Here is a 20,618-nt window from a genome sequence, read left to right on the forward strand (position 1 = left end):
CTCATCTGTTCTCTTCCTCCTACAATCTGTCTGTCAATACAATCATGAAAGCGTTCAGTCAAGTATGAGAATTTCACACACACCTGTGTTTGACGGTTGTTTCATTCACGCTGTTGACCTTTCCGGGGGGATAAATACACTGTAATAAACTGTACCGATAAATGATGCGAACTACACATGACAAGCTGGCATATGCTGCATTGTCAAAGTCTTGTAACTGAACACAGGACAGGTGTTGTCCGCGGCATAAATATGTATCATCGTCATCCATGCCCTGGTGTTCCTTCGCAATCGCTGTTGATTTTCTGAACTAGTGCGTCATTTCCTCCCCTCTGAAAACGAGGCGAAGTTTATAAAACTGTGAATCTTGTTTGTGGCAGCACAGTAAATGTCACAAAGCGCTTCACATTAAAAGGAACTCTACAGACACAGTATAAGAATTCAAATAAATAAATATGCTGCTGTTGCATACAGGCCAGATATGAATTCACTTTTTGGGGTCTCAGAATAATTATTTTTTATTCTGCTCAGATTCATCGACTTCTTATCTGCAGGTTCCCCCTCACCCTTTGAGTAAGACCCTCATTGCTTCAGTTAATATTTGATCTTAATACTTCTATTTCAAAGACTATATTGTATGTTCTACTCTCTGACAGCTGTGCAGTTTAGAGCTTAACATTTTAACGTAACAAAACACATTCAAATGTCGGTAACATGTCAATACATCAGTATTATAATCATAACAATATATACAGTATAATACAACATTCGGAGAGGGGGACATTCTGCATGATGAGTACTTTTTGTTACTTTATTTGCTGTCAAATGGTGGAATGGACTGAAAAGGCTTTCACTGGCAGAGTATTTATATCTACACTGTGGCATTGACAATGGTGGAAAGTAAGTAAGTAAATACTCTACTGAAAGGGGTAAACCAGTGATTTAGTATTGCCGCTTAATAAAGTTAGGAGTTTCACAATAGACAGAAATGCGGTCAAATTCAAAGCGACCTGATGAAATCAAAGCACAAGGCCCGAGATCCAACATTACCCATAGTGCTGTTAATCATGTGCCTAATATATATGTAAACATGGGTGTTGGCAGTCATTTTAAATGATTGTTACGTTCTTCTTTTAACTTGGTTTGTATGAACTTTAGCAAAATGGCATATTTGAGTTACTGCTAAACCCTGCCTGTGAGTTTTGAAGCTGTGTGTATTAAATGGGTAAAGCTGCAAAATAATTCTTCTTGTGATTGATACAGTTGCCTGAATCTGAATTTAACCTCTTCTAGCATAACGCACCAGAATCTCAGACAGAACCGTCGAAGGTTGAGTGCATTGTGGGTAATGTAGGCTCCCTGGGTTTTAAGAATCAAGAAGAATGAGTGGATTAAAAAGGACAATATCTCTGCTTCTGCTGCATCATTATTATTTTTAAGCTAATTTACTGCTGGACTCTTGTGTGCAATGTATAGGTACTTGTTCTTCCATTTATACCTGGTACTTTTACTCCACTACATCACATAATGAAATATTGAACTATTATCTGACAGCTATACTACTTCCAACTACTTTTTACATTAAGATTTAGCATTCAAAACATATAACTTTATGAACTATGATGTAATGCTGCCCAACAGTTATAGCTATATAAAGTAGGAGAAATTTGCTCCACCTCAACATTGAAATGCCTTTTGTGCTATTTAAGTAATTATGATTCAATTATAATCCCCAGTCTGAAAGAGGCCACTCTGCATGATTATTACTTTTATGTAGGCTACATTTAACTGGTTTACTTGTACTGTATATACACTTGTGATATCAATACTTCTTCTTACTTAAAGAATCTGAATGCTTCCTATTTCTCCCCCACATTCTGAAATGGAAGCAGTTACGCAGGAGTCCGGTCCATCATCGTGAAATGACGTTGACACCTCCCGCTATCACTCTGAACAAACAATGGCGAGCAATAATAATAGTAATTGCAGGCTATATATGATAATTTGTCATCACGACTTCACCGTGGTGGTACTTTTTAAAAACAGCCACTGACGTGCGGGCTCGTGTCAGGAGGGGCATTTAACTTTCATCATTACGCATTTCTATCAAGACCTGCAAACTGGAGCACTTTTCACCCCGCTGCGATATCGGTTCACACAACTTATTATAGACTATGGTGGATATTAAAAGTTTAAGTTAGATCGAGCTGGATAACCGCAACTAGGGATTGAAACGCCGCTGTTTAGATCTGACATTGTGTCTGATAACATGGGCGGAGTGTGCGAGCGCTGTTCATGGTCTTGCAGACCGGTGTGGCCACTTTTGATTATTCTGGCTACATTACCGTGTATGTTGCACTGCTCAGAGAGTCCTGCAGCAGTTGTTGGTAAAATGTATCCACGCGTCAACCACTGGGCAGTAGGTAAGGGAAACTTCATATCAAATGGTTTTTTTTAAAGAATATTTTTTTTTCATGTGTAGCTTTAATTGTCTTTGCTTGATTGATTTGGTTAATTTGCACCATTTGGGGAAAATATTCAGAGTAAATCATAGAATACCTTATTACCTTATTTATTACCTTATTTATCCTGCGTTATCATCGTTTGAACAAATATTGCTTCACTAATAGCAATCATGTTAGTTTATTGATGTATTAATTATGATAATGCAGGGACTTAAATGTCTAAACTCTGGGTCAGGTACAGTTACATTTTCATGTAATAGATTTTTTCCTTCTTCTGCTGCAGGTTCACAAAAGGAATAAATTACAGTGAATTGAACTAGCCTAAATATACCTATTTTAGTTAATAAAGCTGTTTCATGCAACTGTTTGATCCAGCCTTGCAACATTGTGAACGTGGGGATTCTCATTTACAGCTTAATGACAGATCATGGTGGTGTTTAAACCAAATGTAGTTGGACCAACAGATTTATTCCAGAACAGTTAATGCATCCGGTTACGTCCAACTCCCCAGGTCACTTGATGGGAAAGAAGAGCATCGAGAGCCCGCCTGTGCAGCAGGAGACAAACCATGACAGTGACTACCTCCCACCCTCACAAACAGCTGGGGTCACAGAGCGACTGATGGAGGCTGCGATGCAGCAGAAGAACCAGAAACAGACGAAGCCTCAGACTGCAGACAGGCTGCTTTGGCTGCACAGCGGATGGAGAGAAGAGGACAGAGAAAAATATCTCAGAGAGGTCAGTTTGTGGTTTATCAGTGATTCTTCAAATGTTCACAGTTTGGAAATAAGATGTTATTGTTGCATGTTTTTCTCCATTGTAGATGTCAGACCTGCTTCTTCTGGCTTTAAAACTGCGAGACGATGACTCCACCTGAATGCAAGCCCAATTTGAAGAAGGATTTGTCAACGACTGAACATGTGCCCTGGAAATACATATTCACATTGTATATTTTTTCTGCTGTAAGAGTACGCTGGAAACCCAATAAAAATGTATTTTATCAGTAATTTAAAATGTCTAATATGCACGTCATGCAGAGTTTGATTTCAGACAGACATGACAAAGTTATGTTTCCTAAACTGAGAAGTTTGAATACATTTAACGTTGTGATAACTGCATTGGGGATGTCTAATCATGCTTTGCACGCCTTTTGTTTATTTTTATTTTTTTACCACACATTCAGTGCTTTTGTTCTAAAACATGTAATGCTCTTAAAGCTTGCTCCACCTGTACAGTAACCAGTCTATACCACCAGATGGCGCACAACATCTATTCTGGGAGCACCTGTAGTTAACATTAAACACACCCCAGTGTGTATTTAGGACAGTAGTATAGATGACAGGGACTATTATTAGCCCTCATCGGGTTGCAGACAATTGGAAATGCTAATTGCAACAATTTGATTGCACACATCGTTTTACTTAAAGCCAAAAGGAAAGTGTTGTCTTCTGTCCTCTTCCCTCATTTGTCGCGGATGATTAGCGAACAATAGAGGTACAAGCCACTTTCACCCCGTCATTATGAGCCTAATCCCAGGAGCGAATGGGATAAAGTTTTAAAGTTAATGAGGAGCAAATAAGTGGGTTAACAAACCTGTGAAACAGAAGGAGGAAGTCTAGGAGTTTAAGCTGCTCCATTCTAAGTGAAATGATTAAATGTTAAGTTGGTGTGAATTGATACCATGAAAAGGTTACATGGATTTTTTTTATCTAAAGTTTCATTTACATTATGATCTTTGGCCCTATTTGAGTGTTTCAGACAGTGTTTCCAAACTCACTTCATTATGAATAACATCATTAAACAGCTGAACATGTCATTCATCTTACCTGCATTTAGTGTTAAATGGACCTTATCAACAGGTCTATTCTGCTATATATCTACTTTTGCATCACAGTCATTCCTGATGTACGCACATTTATTTTTTATCCTGTCAGACATTTCTGACAAATCTCAATGTCTCAAATGTGAAAGATTGTCTGGGAAAACACAATTAGCCACAATGTTGTTTATGACTTTTACATATAAAGTTTATTGTGTAGAGAAATATTCACATGTGTTAAATGTTTCATGATGAAGATCAAAAAGCAGCAGGGAAGGATGCATCAAAATGAGGAGTGCTCCATTTACAAAAGTAGAATAAATATGGGTACTAATGGACTTGTTATATTGGCAACATAACACTGGATAAGAATGGTACCAGGTTGAACAAATGTAAAACTTAACAGTGAGCACAACTCTCAGCGAAGATAAAGGAAAAGAAAAACACCAGATCATCAGTGTTCATTCATTTCACATTTTCACAGTTAGTCACAGATTTAGATAGATGCTTATAAGGGTGACACTTTACTTTAAGTCCCTTTATTTAGCATTTATAAGCACTAAACACTTTTAACAAATGGTTTCTAACACTTTATAATGAAGCTGTGAGCATCTTAAGTGTTAATTAATGTACAGTCTTTGTCAACTAGAACTTCTCCTATGAAGACATATTATTACAACAACACACTATCTTGTTATTTATTATCTATTAATACCTCAGCTTCTTATAAACACTTATATCTACTTCATTATAGTGTGTCATAAACCATTTATTCAATGTTCACATACTGCTTATGTTCTACTTAATGGGAGAGGAAAAGGGTTACCCTTATGAGTGACGACGATGTCTCTTATCCTGGATGTCGACTGTAGATTTCACTCTTTCAAAATAACAATCCCGTCTGCACGACGATGAAGTCTCTTTATCTAAAGCTGCAGGACGATGCATTCTGGGTTTCAATTGTCCATTTTTAACCTCCACCCGGCATCACCACGTCTTCCCAATAGACTGAATATGTTCCTTGGCCTTCATCCTCAATGAGGCAATACTAGAGTTCCTTGGGTCAGCTGAGCAGTGGTACGCCGGGGGCGGAGGGCACATGGAGCCCATGTGGGAAAGGTGAGGGCTGTGTCCCAGGGCAGGGGAGTTGAGGAAGGAGGCCGGCATGGAAGGGGGAGGAGAAGGGGTGTAAGTGCATGTGAGGCCCTGCGAGCCCGTGATGAAGCCCGGGAGGGACTGCAGGGAGGTGGAGGTGGTGATCGGGGTGGAGAGCCAGGGGTCCAGCTGCAGACTGGAGCACAGGGAGCTGGTGGGAGAGCGGCTGAAGGAGAGCAAGGAGGAAGAGGTGTCCTGGAGCTTGATGGAGCTCACCTCCAGCTTCTCCTGCCGACGCCACTTTGCCCGCCGGTTTTGAAACCAAACCTGGAAAAGAAAGAGGAGGATTTAAATTTTCAATTCATTTGAACTCAATACACCTTCGTTAACCCCTGACAGGCAACTAAACAGATACACACAATAGAGAAGAGAGAGAAAACACCTTTAAAGCTAAAAACAAATAGTTTGTAAGGCTATATCTATTATGTCAAATATAATATGTGAAAGTATTCAAATATTAAAAAATATGGAGCATGACAATATGAGATTTATGAGTGATAATAACATAGCACTTTGCAATAAATTATAATGCTATAATTAATAATTAGTGATTGTTACAAAAGAAATTAATTTAACTGACTGTTTTTCAGTTTCTTTTAATTTTGAATCGATGATAAAATAAAAAGCCATAACTAAAGTTTCACATTTTGTAAATGAATTTGAACTAAAAATCTCTTCCAAAATAAATAAAATAGCTTTTGCAGTTAGACACTAAAACATGGACTGTCTTAACTGATCCAAGCAATGTGAGTTCTATCCGTTTTATTTTTGTGATTCCTTAGCAAGTTAAATATACCTGCAAATCAAATAAATTTCATCAAATTAAAGAAAAAAAGTTGTTTCACAAAATGTCTAATGTATCTCTTAAATTGAATGTAATAATTGTGGATCTACCCAAAAATAAACTTTTTATGTTAACATTAAAACCATATGGATGACATTTTTGGTAACATTATTTGTTTTTCTTCTTTTATTTATTTAAACTATTACTACAAATGTTTGGAGATATGCATATGTGCATATATATTTATGCAGCCACCATGCAGGCCGAGAATATGCGCTTATACAGTGAGAAAAACTATGGAAGTGGTTGTTTTTGGGTACATACCTGCACTCGGACCTCTGGCAGGTTGACCTTCAGCGCCAGCTCCTCCCTGCTGTACACGTCCGGGTAGTGGGACTTTTCGAAAGCTCTCTCCAGTTCGTGAAGCTGGAAGGTGGTGAACGTTGTCCGGTTCCGACGGTGTTTCTTCTTGGGGTTTTCATCGTCGGACAGTTTGCCGTCCCCGTCCGGGGAGTCCGGGCAGACCGAAGCTTCGACGGCGCCGTTTGCGCAACAAACACCTGCGGAGAAACGAGAGTGTGAGGACCGAGACAACAACGCTTGGAAATGGCAAGTTTGAGCCCAGTTTACATAGGCTATGGGTCCTAAAATCAAATTCTGAAAAGTACAAGTACAACTCTATTTTCCTCAAGTATCTTATTAATGTTTTTATTTATTAAGTTGTATTTTTAGCACTTTTATAGCAAGTCAACCTACTGAAAGACAAGACTTTTTTGCGCACTATCAAGAACATGATTGAGAAACAAATAATTAAATGTTACGTTACCTAATTGTTTAAACTATTTAGAAACGTGTAGACTCAAAACAAGATACCACATGGCATGTTAAGTGTATATTTGCACTTTTTGAATTTTGCACTTAAATTGACTTTTTGAATTTTGAATAAAACGAAATCTAGGCAACTTACTGTCAAAACTTTCCGAGGAGTGGCCTTTTTTTAGCGGGGTCATTATTACATTCCGTTCAGCATCTTTGACCAGGGCTTTCTCTGTCATGCTGTAGCAGGCCGATTTGTGGAAGATGGAGTCCTCTTTAAATCCCAGAATCGCCTCTATGCTGTGGACTGTGGACGGATTGTCCCCCGGGCTCTGGACGCAGCGTGCGGACGGAGACAGGCGCTCATCCATCATCATCATCACTTGGGAAGTTGATCCAAGAAGCCACATTGGTCGGTGAGGTCCAAAAGATGGTCACAATTACACAACTTCTTTTCAAATGTATCGCTGCTCTTTGTGAATTGCAACCCAGAGCGGAGTGGAAAACTTGAGCAGAAGACGCACACCAGTAAGCCTGTCTTGCTCAGTGGATATGGAGCATCTTCAGAGGTGGCTTTTAAAGTGGTGCCTGCGGTAAAACTCCTCGTGAGGCACCCCCGCTGCACGTCAGAAAGGGGACGTCCTGTTGGATTTGGTCCTGGATTTAGGGGTAACTTTGCGCACAAGCAGGCACCAGCGCGCACACCCTCCCTGAAACTCCTCCCCATCTCAAGTGCATCCGTCAGTGCTGGCTCTAAACCTACTTACATAAATCTTAAAACCATCTTTCCACTCCTCCAGATGTCATGTTCATGTCAGTCTGTGGAGAAAAAAAGAGAGGAAGATTAGGCCCACAGATTAAGGTACAACAAAATCATAATTACAAGATTTCTGGTCAGGACACAGATTGCAAGATGACAGCTTAATATTTAATCAACGTGTCAAGATATTGTTGCCAAACCGAATAGACATTTTATTTCGTTGAAGTGAATCATTTTTGTATTGACCTTAAGGACAAATCGTGCACTTCTTGACACATGTTGAATGAAAAAATACATTTATAGGCTCATTAACAATCTATTAATTATTCCTAAATAAGAATTAAACTATGAGGACTTTCTTTAACCAGTTCCGTGTAGGTGTTGAGTCAAAGAGGGTAAAAAGCCCAAACAATAACAACTTTGGGCAATAACCACTTAACAGCAAACAAAGATTGACAGCAGTGTGGTAATCCTTCTTAAGGGGATTACATTATTTTACTCAAAAGAGTTAAAACCCCTGAAACTATTTAGCCTTTCCTAATTACAGTAGGTGACCTTATCCTTTGTTTGCCTGAGAGCGGAGGGGGGTCAGAGGAAGGGAGATGCTAACTGAGCACTGATTTAATGAACGGCAAAAAGTCGTGACTTGAGCACATGCAGAAGTTCATTTATACAGCAAAACTTTTTTTTTTTTAAATGCTCTCTTGTTTTGTGAGGAGCTCTGACAATGTTTCACGGCACACATACGGAGCATGAATCATGATAATAAGTTCTTAAGCTGTATGGTGTCTGAAAAGTTTAATCGAGTGTTCAAATTGATTCAGTTTTACTGTTAAAATGTGGAAATAGCTGAATATTAAGATTCTATCTCATGAGCTATATGCTCAGCTGCTGGTTAGCCTTGACGGCCGCACGCACACAGGCTGAATGGATCTTCTGCATCAGTATAATCACCTTCAGTGTTCACAATACCAGCAATGAAGCGAGGACAGAAAACGTCTTGCCAGTTTCTTAGACTTATGTGTGGTAAAATGATGAACTTTTACATTTTTAAATCATTGTTCGTCAATCCAAACAACTTTTCCAAATATGACATATCATGGCAATGACCAACTAACTACTAAATATACGACTGAAGTGTTAAAAGAATAGGCTAGTTCAACATTTTGAGAACTTCGCTGCTTTGTTTCCTTGCAAAGTGTTGGATGAGAAGATTATTGCCATTCTCTGTCTGGTATCGGTAAGAAGCTCCAGCCAGCAGCTGGTTAGTGTAGCTTGGCACAAAGACTGGAAATTGAGAGAAACGGCTAGCCTTGCTATATCCAAAGATTACAAAATAAATATATAAATGTTTTCACCCCTCAAGCTCATTAATTAACACAACATACCTTATTAGTTTAATCCACACAAAAAGCAAAGTGTAAAAACAGCAATTTGTTGCTTTTCTTGGTGGTTAAGTGCTGAACTATTTCTTGGCCGGGAGCAGTAACTCAGTTTTTGTAAAAGTAAAACAAACAAGATATAAAGTGTTAATTAACGAGCTTTAGAAGTGCTGGTAGGCACATATTTGTAGCCTTCAGACCGAGCCAAGCGAGCTTTTTCCTTGTATTTTGAGAGAGAGAGAGAGAGAGAGAGAGAGAGAGAGAGAGAGAGAGAGCTCTGTTCTGTCCCAGGGCCAGATAACCCATCAGAAACAAAACTATATCACCAATTGGTGCCACCTTGTACAGTACAATGTGCTCATGCAATATTGTGTAACATTGTGGTCATTCCAATAAAGTATAATTGAATTGACAGAGAGAGAGAGCAGGCTGACAACCTTGGCTCTGCTGATCCTATTAGATGGTAATCTCTAGACTTCACAAATCCTCAGCCGTTTAAACGTGGGTTCATGTGAAACTCTAAATGTTGAGGATTCCTTCCTACCCCCCCATTCTGTCTAATCATCCGTAACAAGTATTTGGATAATGCCCAATTAAATTAAGACCTATTTCTTCATTCACTGCTTTAGCTCTGATTCAGGTAGATAGGATTAATTGAAGTTGCTTGAGTTTTAATGTGTAATGGGTGTACAACAGGATTTCTGCGTGACTGACCTTTTTAAAAGCCACTGAGGATGTGAATAACACGCTTAAAGCCCCATACAGCAACATTACAGTTACTACGCATAAAAAGGTGTCTTTTACAAAAGTCAGGATCCTTGAAAGTTTAAAATAATAATAATTGGACAAGCTATGAGGTTTGAACATTTGTATTCGTGAAAAAGCTGAATATGACTGTTGATGTGATATGTAAGATGTTTCTTTGACATACTATTATAAAAATGGCATGCCATTCCAGACCATGATTTTTTTTATATATGTTATAGAATGACTTTTTTGCTGACTTTATTCAACATGCTATATCTATTTCATATGCATATGACTTCTTTGCTATATTCTGATTGTATCATGACTTTTTACATCATATTAAACTGACTTTTTTCAACATACTACACCATTACCTTTTTTGCCATTGTATACGATGACTTCTTTTGACATACTTTTCTATGACTTTTGTAACTTTTTTCAGACTTTTTTCGACATGCTAAACTGTGACTTTTTATGACTCTTTTCCACTTACTATACTATAACTCTTCAATTACTTTTTTCGACATTCTATATATGAATTTTTTCAACATACTATACTATTACTTTTTTATAAATTATTTTGCCATAATGTTCTTTTTTTTTATACTATGACTTTATTATGAATTATTTCCATGTACTATTCTATGACTTTTTTTCAAAAACTACGATATGACTTTGTTATACTGTGACACTTTTATGACTTTTTTCGACTAACTATGCTATGACTTTTTTATGACTTTCTTTGACATGCTATGACTTTTTAAAAACTTTTTTCGACATACTATGACTTTTTTACTTTATTCAACATACTATACTATGCATTTGTATGACTTTTCTACATACTATGCTATGACTTTTTATGATTATTTTGACATAATATACAGTGACCTTTTAATTACTTTTTTTGACATATATAATGACTTTTTTAAGACATTTACTATGTTTACTACATAGGCCTACAATACTGTGACTTTTTTCGACATATACGATTACTTTTTTATATATATATATATTATGACTTTATATTATGACCAAACTATGTGTATAAATGTGTGTGTAAACCTTGCGGAGAGAACTAACTAAACATGAATTCAGACTTTTTACAAATCGGTATCATTACATATTATTTCAGAGTCCCTTTTTGTCAGTTTATTGCTGTTAAATCACAGCCAAATCTGTTTATTTTGTGTTCATACAGCTGTAGTGACGCAGCCAACGTGTGGCTTGCTAGACACAGTGAATACAGCTCGATAGAATTCACGGAGCTTCTCTGGACTATGTTATGAACCCAGACATTGATGGCGTTTAGTTTCCCATGATATCTGGGACTTCCACAACACGTAGTAAATTTCCATGGTTGATGGCAGACAGTTGAACGGCTTCCAGGACAAATAGTCCCCTGCGACGCGGTTAACGCGCCGCGTTTGGTGTGAACACGGCATGCTACACATGTGAGTCGCCAAGGATCTTGGCCGTCGCGCATGCCCAAACGTAACCTGTTAATGGCGTAACGTAAACATTTACACGAAAGTACAGGCATTCCGCCATGTATTTATTAATGACTTAGTTTTATGTCCGTGTACTTTGTATTTTTATAATATGTGAAGTTCTCAATAAAGTTCTTGAAATAAAAAAATTCAGCATTTCCCCCTGCGCCCCACCTGTAATACCACTGCGCCCCACTAGAGGGGCGCGCCCCACAGTTTGAGAAATACTGTGCTATACTATGACTTTTTATCACTTTTTTCGACATGTTATACTATGACATTTTTATGACCATTTTTGACATCGTATAGGATGTCGAAAATGTTATGACTTTTTTCGACACCCTAGGCTATGATTTTTTTACTTTTTTCGACATGCTATACCAGGGGTCACCAATAGAAGGATCGCGGTCCGGTTCCGGACCCAAACGCTGTTGTATGCGGATACTGTATGTGTATTCCTACAAGTGTCGCAACTCCAGTGACATTTGCACACACACGGGAGAGAGACCCAACAGTCGGAGAAGTACGTGAGTCAGAGAAGTTATTTCCCATGGCATTCTCTAAGTAGAGAAATGTGGACAGCGAGACCAGAGACTTTAACCAAGAATGGACAGACTCGTATATCTTCATTCTTCCTACAGACAGTTCAAAACCAGTACGCCTCATATGCTCAGAGACCATGGAGTGAATTTAGAAGCGGTAATGTGAAGCGCCACTACGAGACAAAGCAAGGTACAAAAAAGAAACAATCTAAGAGCCCAAAATGATCAAAATCACATGAATTCACTGTCCAACAATGATGATAACAGAGAGGAATAGAACTGAAACAAGTGGTTTCAATAACCACAGATGAAGTCCCTGCACACAAATTTCTCTTTTTAGAAGATGAAAATAATATGGATATCGTGGCTTTTCTGATTGACCACTTCACACCTCACAATTTAAAGCTGCAGGGCAAAGACAATTCAGTTAAATTTATTTTTCAAAAATTAAGTACTTTATTTTAAGAGTCACAATTTTCAAAAGTTTACTGAGATGTATTTTATTTTTTAATTCAGCCTACATTTTACTTGAAATAAGAGAACATTTATTTATTATTAGAGTATATATTATTTATAATTAATCCAGTTCAATTTGAAATCTGACAATAAATATTGTTTAGATATTATTCAATTGAACTTTCTTTATTTGATTTGACAGTCAGATGTTGACATACTATACTTTTTATGTTAAAGAGGTTTAAAGAGATGGTTTAGGTTGGACCCAGGTTCTGAGCCAGTTTCTGGTTATGAGGCATATGTTCTACTAGGTAAGCTAGTGGCCTGTAACTATAAATTTACTATCATAGTATGACAATGATAATATAATTCCTTTTTTCCACATGCTAAACCTTTGCTTTTTCATGACTTTTTGGACATACGACACTATGACTTTTTATCACGTGCTACACTTTTTAAGTTAAAGATGCATTTCAAAGAGAGAGTTGGTTTCGAACTCCGGATTCTGAGCCAGTATCTGATTATGAGGCATATGTTCTAGGTGAGCTAATCCCCTGAGTGATTTGGAAGATGAATAACGAGTCTTACTATCATAGTATGACTATATTTGACACAGAATGATATGGTTATGATATTATAATTCCTTTTTCCACATGCTAAACTTGTACTTTTTCATGCAACATGCTACACTATGAAATGTTTAATGCAATTTTACAACATTTTACACTGCTATTTCCTTCCATTTTTCGACATTTTATACTATGCTTTTTTTTTTTTTTACCTTTTTTTACTTTTTGATCATATTTTTAACATAAGATACGCTGACATTTTTCAACATAGTATACTTTGAATTTTCATGGCATACTATACTATTACATTTTTGCGACATACTTTACTATGATTTTTTGATTACAATTTTGGACTTACTATATTATAATTCTTTTCATGTTATTTTTCAACATACTTTACAATCATTTTTATGCTATGACACATTTATGACAGAGTATACTGTGACTGTATGACTGTTAGTGACATGATATTTCATGTATTTAATATACATCTTTATTTGTATATTTATGAGTATCTCCATGTGTTTTATCATTATTTATGCAAATTGATTTCCTTTTTAAAGAATAAATAATTCAGTATTTAAAGTAGTGATTTGTGCAAATTTGCGAAATGTCTCAAATGTTTCAGGCTCAACAGCTTTTATTACACTTAAAATGTGTATATGAGGACAATCAAAGTAAATCGACATGTCTGCTTTGTAATAACACCAAAAGAAAAAACAATCTAAATGTCATAGCTAATTCAAAGATCAAATACCAACCACATAACCAACAGAACAAAAGGAACGTTTAAACACTCACACAGGATTGAATTTCTTACATAAGTTTTTTTTGGGGGGGGGATCTTGCGTATAACTGAGTCTTGGTACATTGTTATTCATTTTACTCAAAATCACGCTTTTAGAGACTTAGCTGATTCAATTAACAACAAACAAAGAAAGAATGAACATAATATCACAAATAATCATTATGTTTTAAATGTAATGTGGCTTGTGTCATGGGGGCAGATGGGGTATCATGGTTGTAATTTAAAGTATTTTCAGTTTATTGCAATTATCAATTTAGTAACAAGCTAGCAGGGAAACGTTTACAGTATATCCTTCAGTAGGTGCAGAGTGGTAGCCGAAGTGAAATAACACCTTTTGATATTACACAGAGATGCTTTGCCTTTCTAGTGAATACTTTGTAGGCGGTTGTAACTGAATCCCAGAATTATTAACACAGCTCAGTCTGCAAATTCCCAGAAAGTGTTAACATTTATTTTCTTGTGTTCTTCTCTTCCTCTTCTTCTTCATCATTTAAACCCAGAAGATCCTCTCGGACTGTTCACATGACGGAGCACTTCTCCTCTGCTTTGGTCTTCAGCTCGGTGACGGTGGCCGAGGCCTTTTCCTTCAGCTGGTCCATGTCCATGTTCTGCAAGTTTTGAAACTGGCCCATGATGGAGTCCTTGCCCTCCTCCTCCGTGGCGTCCTCATCCACCATCTTTAACAGCTCCTCAGGCACGTCCACGTCGTCCCCGGCTATCTCAATCATGTTCTCATCCTGCTCACTCTGCAGACGACAACATCGGGGAGAAAACGCGGTCAGGACCCAGAAACGCAGACATTTCACAGATTCAGGGTGATTTTTGATATTGAGGATAGGAAAGTCTGTTTTGTCGCCAATAAAAGTACCACAGTGGTCCTCATTTGGTATGCAATTGAAAGCTCTCTCTCTCTCTCTATCCTCCAAATATAGTTGTTAATTCCAAAATATTGAAATGAAACAAGTCACAACATTTTCTTTTTGAGACTGTTGTAGAATGTGGTGGGTAGTTATTTGAGACTTTCTTAGATTTACTACATTTATACATAAACATTCTTTCTTTTCTCTGTAATAGTAATATATTAGAGTTAAAATAGTTATCCCTAATAACAAGTTATTATAAGCACACTTTCTAAGTAATATAGAAAGAAAAGTTTATTTATGTTTTCCCTGCCTGTATTTTTATGGCATTGAATTATTATTTGGAGAAGTAAACAAGCTAAAGACTGACTGAAAGGCTTTTTACAGGATTACTATGCTGTCGGCTTGCTTTATTTAAAAAAACAAAACAAGATATATATCTTTGTCCTTTTACACTCTGATCTGACAAACACGACAAATATATCGACCACAGTGTATCAGAGGAAACATAGGATGAACTAAACACAAAACTAATTTGTTGACCAATTTTTGATTAATTATATCGTCATATGAATTTACTTTAGTTCGAATATAACACATAAGCACTTTAAAATACAATACATTGGTCTGTATTTGAATACAAATGCAATCAGGCCAGACAAACTCTAGGATCTGTCTTAATCCACATTCAAGTAGCTGCACTCCAGGATATTCTGCTGTCTGTGTTAACTACATTCTGTGATGACGATTCAAGGCTCCTTTGACTTTACTTACAACTTGCATCATAGACATGCTATATTTAAAGCCTTTCCAACAAACTCAATCTAATCACTTAATATCTGGAAGAGTCATGCAATAGGCAGCGTACTGGGACTACTTTAAACGTCAATCTGTGGGATTATCTCAGTCCTGCTTTAGCCTTTCGTCCCCGAATCCCAACGATAGTCTAAAGATATCTTCTATAGCGTTGCACGAGACTCTAATTCCATTAGGACTAACAGCAACAACTTCTTGTTTCTCCTCATAGTGTACAATTGTACCATTATTATTTATTATTTACACACCTACATGGTAGCATGTAGGTGTGTTCTCATCCTCCTACCCGTTAAATGAAAAGAATCAACCGAACAGGATCCCTTTAGGTGTCTTATTGTTGATGAAAATCCATTTAAAATGCATATTCCAGTTCCATTAAAGACCCATTGTCATTTGTTCTTTCAAACTGGCAAGTAATGTAAACATGATTGAGAAATAATTAGATTTATGTGTATGACCTCCGGCAATTGTCCCCATAAGAAATGTGTGGTTTCAATTTAAAAGACAAAGAATAAAAAGAAATGCACTCATTGTTTAAACCAGAAAACCGAACAATAGAGTGTCTGGTGCTTTGCACTATAAGAGACGCCTCCAGCAGCCAAGGTCATCACTGCATTCAGATGAATAAAGATCATTAGTATTAGCTGTATTGGAAATTGATTTTGCTCTTTTGCCAAAGAGACATACAGTTCTTCACAAGCAAGTGTCCACCTCTAGATTAGTTTACAAGATTAGAAGACACTCTACCCGTATTTAATTTTGGATGGCTTAACAAATCCCCACATACCTTATTTGCTCCTTCCATCACCGCTTATTTTTCTTTAATAGTCCTTTAAAATCGTGCAGTTGCACAGTTTACATCCACTAAAGTAGGTGTTATTCTTTTTTTTAAAGCCAGTTCACACTGCCCAGCGCTCCCTAATGAGCCTGGGACACCTGCTCAGCAGCATTTAGCTGCTTGTAAGACTCAAGGTGCAACATGGGACACATAGGCTAACGTCTTCCAAGACGTGAGTTGAACGTCTATCCCACTAATCTACTGGCATGGCTTCCACCTCCTGTCGTCCAAGCTGCAGCTATTAGATAAAGATAACCTCAACCACAAAGCATCTATTTGTTGCTCTGCCTCCGCAGGCAGGACACCTAGCTCAGTCACCAAACCATGCTTTTGCACACGACCGCTGGACAGTAAAGACATTTAATGTTTATTTATTAAACGACTGAGAAAAGGAGTTATATAATCTGATGAACAAAAACAACTAATTGATACAGAGACCTCATAATAAGTGATAAGCAATTGGTAATACTATACGTCTGTAACAAACTCTAATGTAGTCGTAAGCAGACATCCATTCGTGGAGGCTGCTGTATAAACAGATAATGAATGACAATATAGGACATTTGTAATATGAAACATGTCTTTATATGTAAGTTATAATAGTTACTTACAAATGTCCTTCTATCTGCCTACAACTACTTTATAGTGTGTTATTAACCATTGAATATACTTCATTTAAAGTCAACCATTATGCCTTTGTGTTCCTGTTTAGGAGAGTTTATTAATACAAGAACTGTAGGAATAAAAAGTATTTACCTTTGGCAGCCTGTATTTTTCTCGGAGGCACACCCTCAATGTTGCCCTTTCTGCCTTCTTGTGTAAGAAATCTGCATCTCTCTCCATCCTGACATGAAAAAATACATATATTATTAACACAGGAACCTTTATTGTTGGCCTCAAGAACATCCCAGGTTGGTTTAATGTACTAATATTATTTATTTAATTTACAATATTTAATATTTTAAATAGAGGGAAGCTGCAAGAAAATACCAGCAAAGTGGAATTTGATGACCTTGTGCTGTCATCAGCGTGCCAATGGATGTTTTCCATTGAAAATATTTTCATGCATACACAATCAGATAAATAACAGACAATTCAGCTCAACACAAAGGCCATGTTTTGTTTGGCAACAGGGTTATTTGCAGTTTTTGAAAGAGAATAACAAAATATATGAAATCTGTAATGTGTGCAGGTTCATTTAATTAGTTACTCTAAGTTAACTTCCTTTAGATTCGTAGAATAAAAGATAAACTCTGTTATGTTACCTGTTGAATTAAATGTTGTTGTGACATCAGTGTTAGCAACATTTATAGAAAATATCAGTGATTCTATTTTTAATCTTTGAATCAACTTATCAAAGCAAATATGTATCTTCTGTCTTAAGTCTTGAACCTGCGTATTTCAGTATTTTCAAGGCGAGACTTGCGTACTTTCTCTGAGCTAATTAAAGATTGGATTATTAGGCCAGACTGACACAAACAGATTTGAAATCAAGCCAAGACGCCACAACTTGAACTGTAGTGAAACAAAAACACAGTGGACAGGGGTTTCTAACTAACTATACATTTGATGAAACGCTTGTTCTCTTCGACACATTATACAGATATTTATACAATATTTTAGAAGAACTTTCATGTTCTGCCATTTTAATTTCTATCAAACATTTGTATGGTTCAAAATGTGGTCATTTCCCAAACATAAGAGCGGTGAGGCTGGATTAATCTTGTTATGCAACACAGGATCTGCTTGATGCTGCAAAATGTACTCCGTCTCACAAAAGTCCAAATTTTAAAAGAAAATATTAATAACCCTATTTCTTCGGATTAAGGACGGATTAATCACAATGTTGCTCTGCGTACATTCGTACATGCAGGAGAGCAACATGGTGGTGCAGAAAACCAAGCTACCTGCTCAAATTTATTAAAAGTCAATCAAAATAAATTTGAAAGATATTCCATAAGGAATAACGTAAGAGTGTCGGTAAAATGCTTTTAAAAACAGCTTTTGATGTGGAGAACCTGGACTACCTCCAATGAAGATCCAAATAAAATAGATGAATACATATAATTTTGCAGGACTGTGATTGCTTTCCCTTGCTGCACCACCACAGAATCTCCTCAAAGGATTTTTAGTTTTATATATTATACCAATTTCTTTTGTCCATAACTTCATGTTTTCGAGCTGCAAATCATTGCAAAACTGCCATTTTACAATTGTTTACTTTTTAAAACTAGAAAGAACCTCTAAATGTTTCCCCCAACTGATTCTTGATGCAGAAACAGATGACAGATTATGGGAGATTATTGATCCAGGCACGACCATTGGCCTCAGTGGGTTATTATGTAGAAAACAAAATCCACTACGCTGGTACCTCTGCTGTGACCTTCAGCAACAGATGCATCTCTCAAAAACACAGCTTGCTCATTGCAAGCTCCTGAAAACAATACATAGATGAGTGTTTACATTTAGTTAGGGTTTGGCAAAAAAAAGATGGAAGTGCAAAAGAGCGGAAAGTGGAGGGGAGTATGAAACAGCTCGTCAAGGTCAGATTGTACATTCTGCAGCCATACTGTTTTCTTTGGGACAATGGCAGCAATTCAAAATGGAGCGCACTGTCCAAGTTACTACTTACTTCTCCTCCACCACTTGTTTTTGGTACTCTTCATACTCCTCGCGTGTCATCCCTGCTGCTTTGGCGGGATCTGTGGGGGCGGCCTCCTCTTCCTTGTCACCTCCACCACCGAGACCGATCCCCGACAGGGGGTTCCCAATCATGCTCTTGATCAAGAAAGCCATCTTGAGTTGTTGTGTGACTGTTCACTCGGCGAGGGTGTGCGAATATTTTTAAAAAAGGCGAAAGTGATGCTGCTCCCCTTATGGCGCCCACCGGTTCGGCTTCCTATAGCTGTCAAATCCAGTGGTAGCTCTCTAGCTAACCTGCTGCTTGTCTATGGAGCCAAGGACACACTGACGACAAGCAACAGACACACACACACACACACACACACACACACACAACGGCCATAATCTGGATTTAATCCTCCCTGCTCCACTATGCTAAGAGGCAGATGGCCTGTTTTCTCTCTATTTTTAAATCATGCAGACCTTTGTAGATATTTCTCTTTATTAATTCGGACACTTTTTACATTCTTTTGAAGGTGCAGCGCTCATCATGAACATGTTTTTGGAGATGGCCGTCTTCAGTTTGGTACCACACATATTCTGCTTCCGCCCACTAGTGCTTAATCATATTAGTAAAGTACTGACTGGCCCATGTGCAGATTATGCTGCTGAGACCAAGCAGGGTAGAGAGAGAGAGAGAGAGAGAGAGAGAGAGAGAGAGAGAGAGAGAGAGAGAGAGAGAGAGAGAGAGAGAGAGAGAGAGAGAGAGAGAGAGAGAGAGAGAGAGAGAGAGAGAGGAGAGAGGAGCAGGATTACAGTCTTGTTTATCCCCCCACTGGGGCCATCGTTAATGCCGTGCTATTGTTCAATGGGAGAATGATTGACAGGAGGATGAGAGATGGGGAGGAGACGTTTCACCCTATCACCACATCGCTATCTGCAAGCTCTGGTGAAGAACTTGTAGGTTAACCTGATATTTTTGAGCACTCAAACATTTCAGAAATGCTCATCTGCAACCAAATATGTCATGTAATATCTTACATGTAAATGTAAGTTTTATTATTTTTGCCTTTATTCAATACTACAGGAAATGTTGGGATTGTGAGTACATTCCTGCAGATATTTTAACCCGGATAGTTCAGTTACATGAGATGCGTTTTAGACCATTAGGTCCAAATTATATCATTCTTTTTGCCACTTGTCAACCTCTTTGACAGTGACATGCATGATTTTATTAAACACATACTCCATTGACTATACTGACTCAAACACTATTAGATTGGATTTTCAAAACATATCGTAGGCTACAAACATTTCCTTTGCCCTCAGGATAAATTAGAATAAGTTTGGTGATCAATATTTGAATGTGTCCAATGTTTGGTGTTTATAAACAAATACCTGCAAAACTAATGACTCATCAGCCTCAGCTGTACTTTCTGTTTACTGCTAATTAGTAAATGTTAGTATGCCAACACCCTGAATTAAGATGGTGATCATGGTTAACAACATACCCAGTGCCGGAATGTACAATGTACATTGTACTTAGGTACTTATACGTTACTTTACGTATTTTCTTTTCATGCCACATTCTACTTCTACCCCGCAACATTTCAGAGGGAACTTTTTAACTTTATTACAATTATTGGACAGCCTTACTTAGTTACTTTGCAAATTACGATTGTTGCATACAAA

General features: G+C 37.4%; 3 protein-coding genes across 3 annotated transcripts; 1 reads left to right on the plus strand and 2 right to left on the minus strand.

The window, feature by feature from the left end:
* Nucleotides 1-2,269: 2,269 nt before the first annotated feature.
* On the plus strand, nt 2,270-3,342 carry grp (gastrin-releasing peptide; the record flags this gene model as incomplete). Its single annotated transcript, XM_079179669.1, has 3 exons — nt 2,270-2,423; nt 2,977-3,203; nt 3,289-3,342. 3 exons carry the CDS (start codon nt 2,270-2,272, stop codon nt 3,340-3,342), a joined length of 435 nt encoding a protein of 144 aa, XP_079035795.1.
* A 1,929-nt stretch (nt 3,343-5,271) lies between these two features.
* rx3 (retinal homeobox gene 3) lies at nt 5,272-7,449 on the minus strand (the record flags this gene model as incomplete). Its single annotated transcript, XM_079179467.1, has 3 exons — nt 5,272-5,706; nt 6,548-6,783; nt 7,191-7,449. The coding sequence occupies 3 exons, from the start codon at nt 7,447-7,449 to the stop codon at nt 5,272-5,274; spliced, it is 930 nt and encodes a 309-aa protein (XP_079035593.1).
* A 6,859-nt stretch (nt 7,450-14,308) lies between these two features.
* On the minus strand, nt 14,309-19,100 carry cplx4a (complexin 4a; the record flags this gene model as incomplete). Its single annotated transcript, XM_079178598.1, has 3 exons — nt 14,309-14,536; nt 17,061-17,148; nt 18,937-19,100. 3 exons carry the CDS (start codon nt 19,098-19,100, stop codon nt 14,309-14,311), a joined length of 480 nt encoding a protein of 159 aa, XP_079034724.1.
* Between the last annotated feature and the right edge of the window lie 1,518 nt (nt 19,101-20,618).

This window comes from Pholis gunnellus (genome assembly GCF_910591455.1).
Source record: "Pholis gunnellus genome assembly, chromosome: 18".
NCBI lineage: Eukaryota > Metazoa > Chordata > Actinopteri > Perciformes > Pholidae > Pholis > Pholis gunnellus.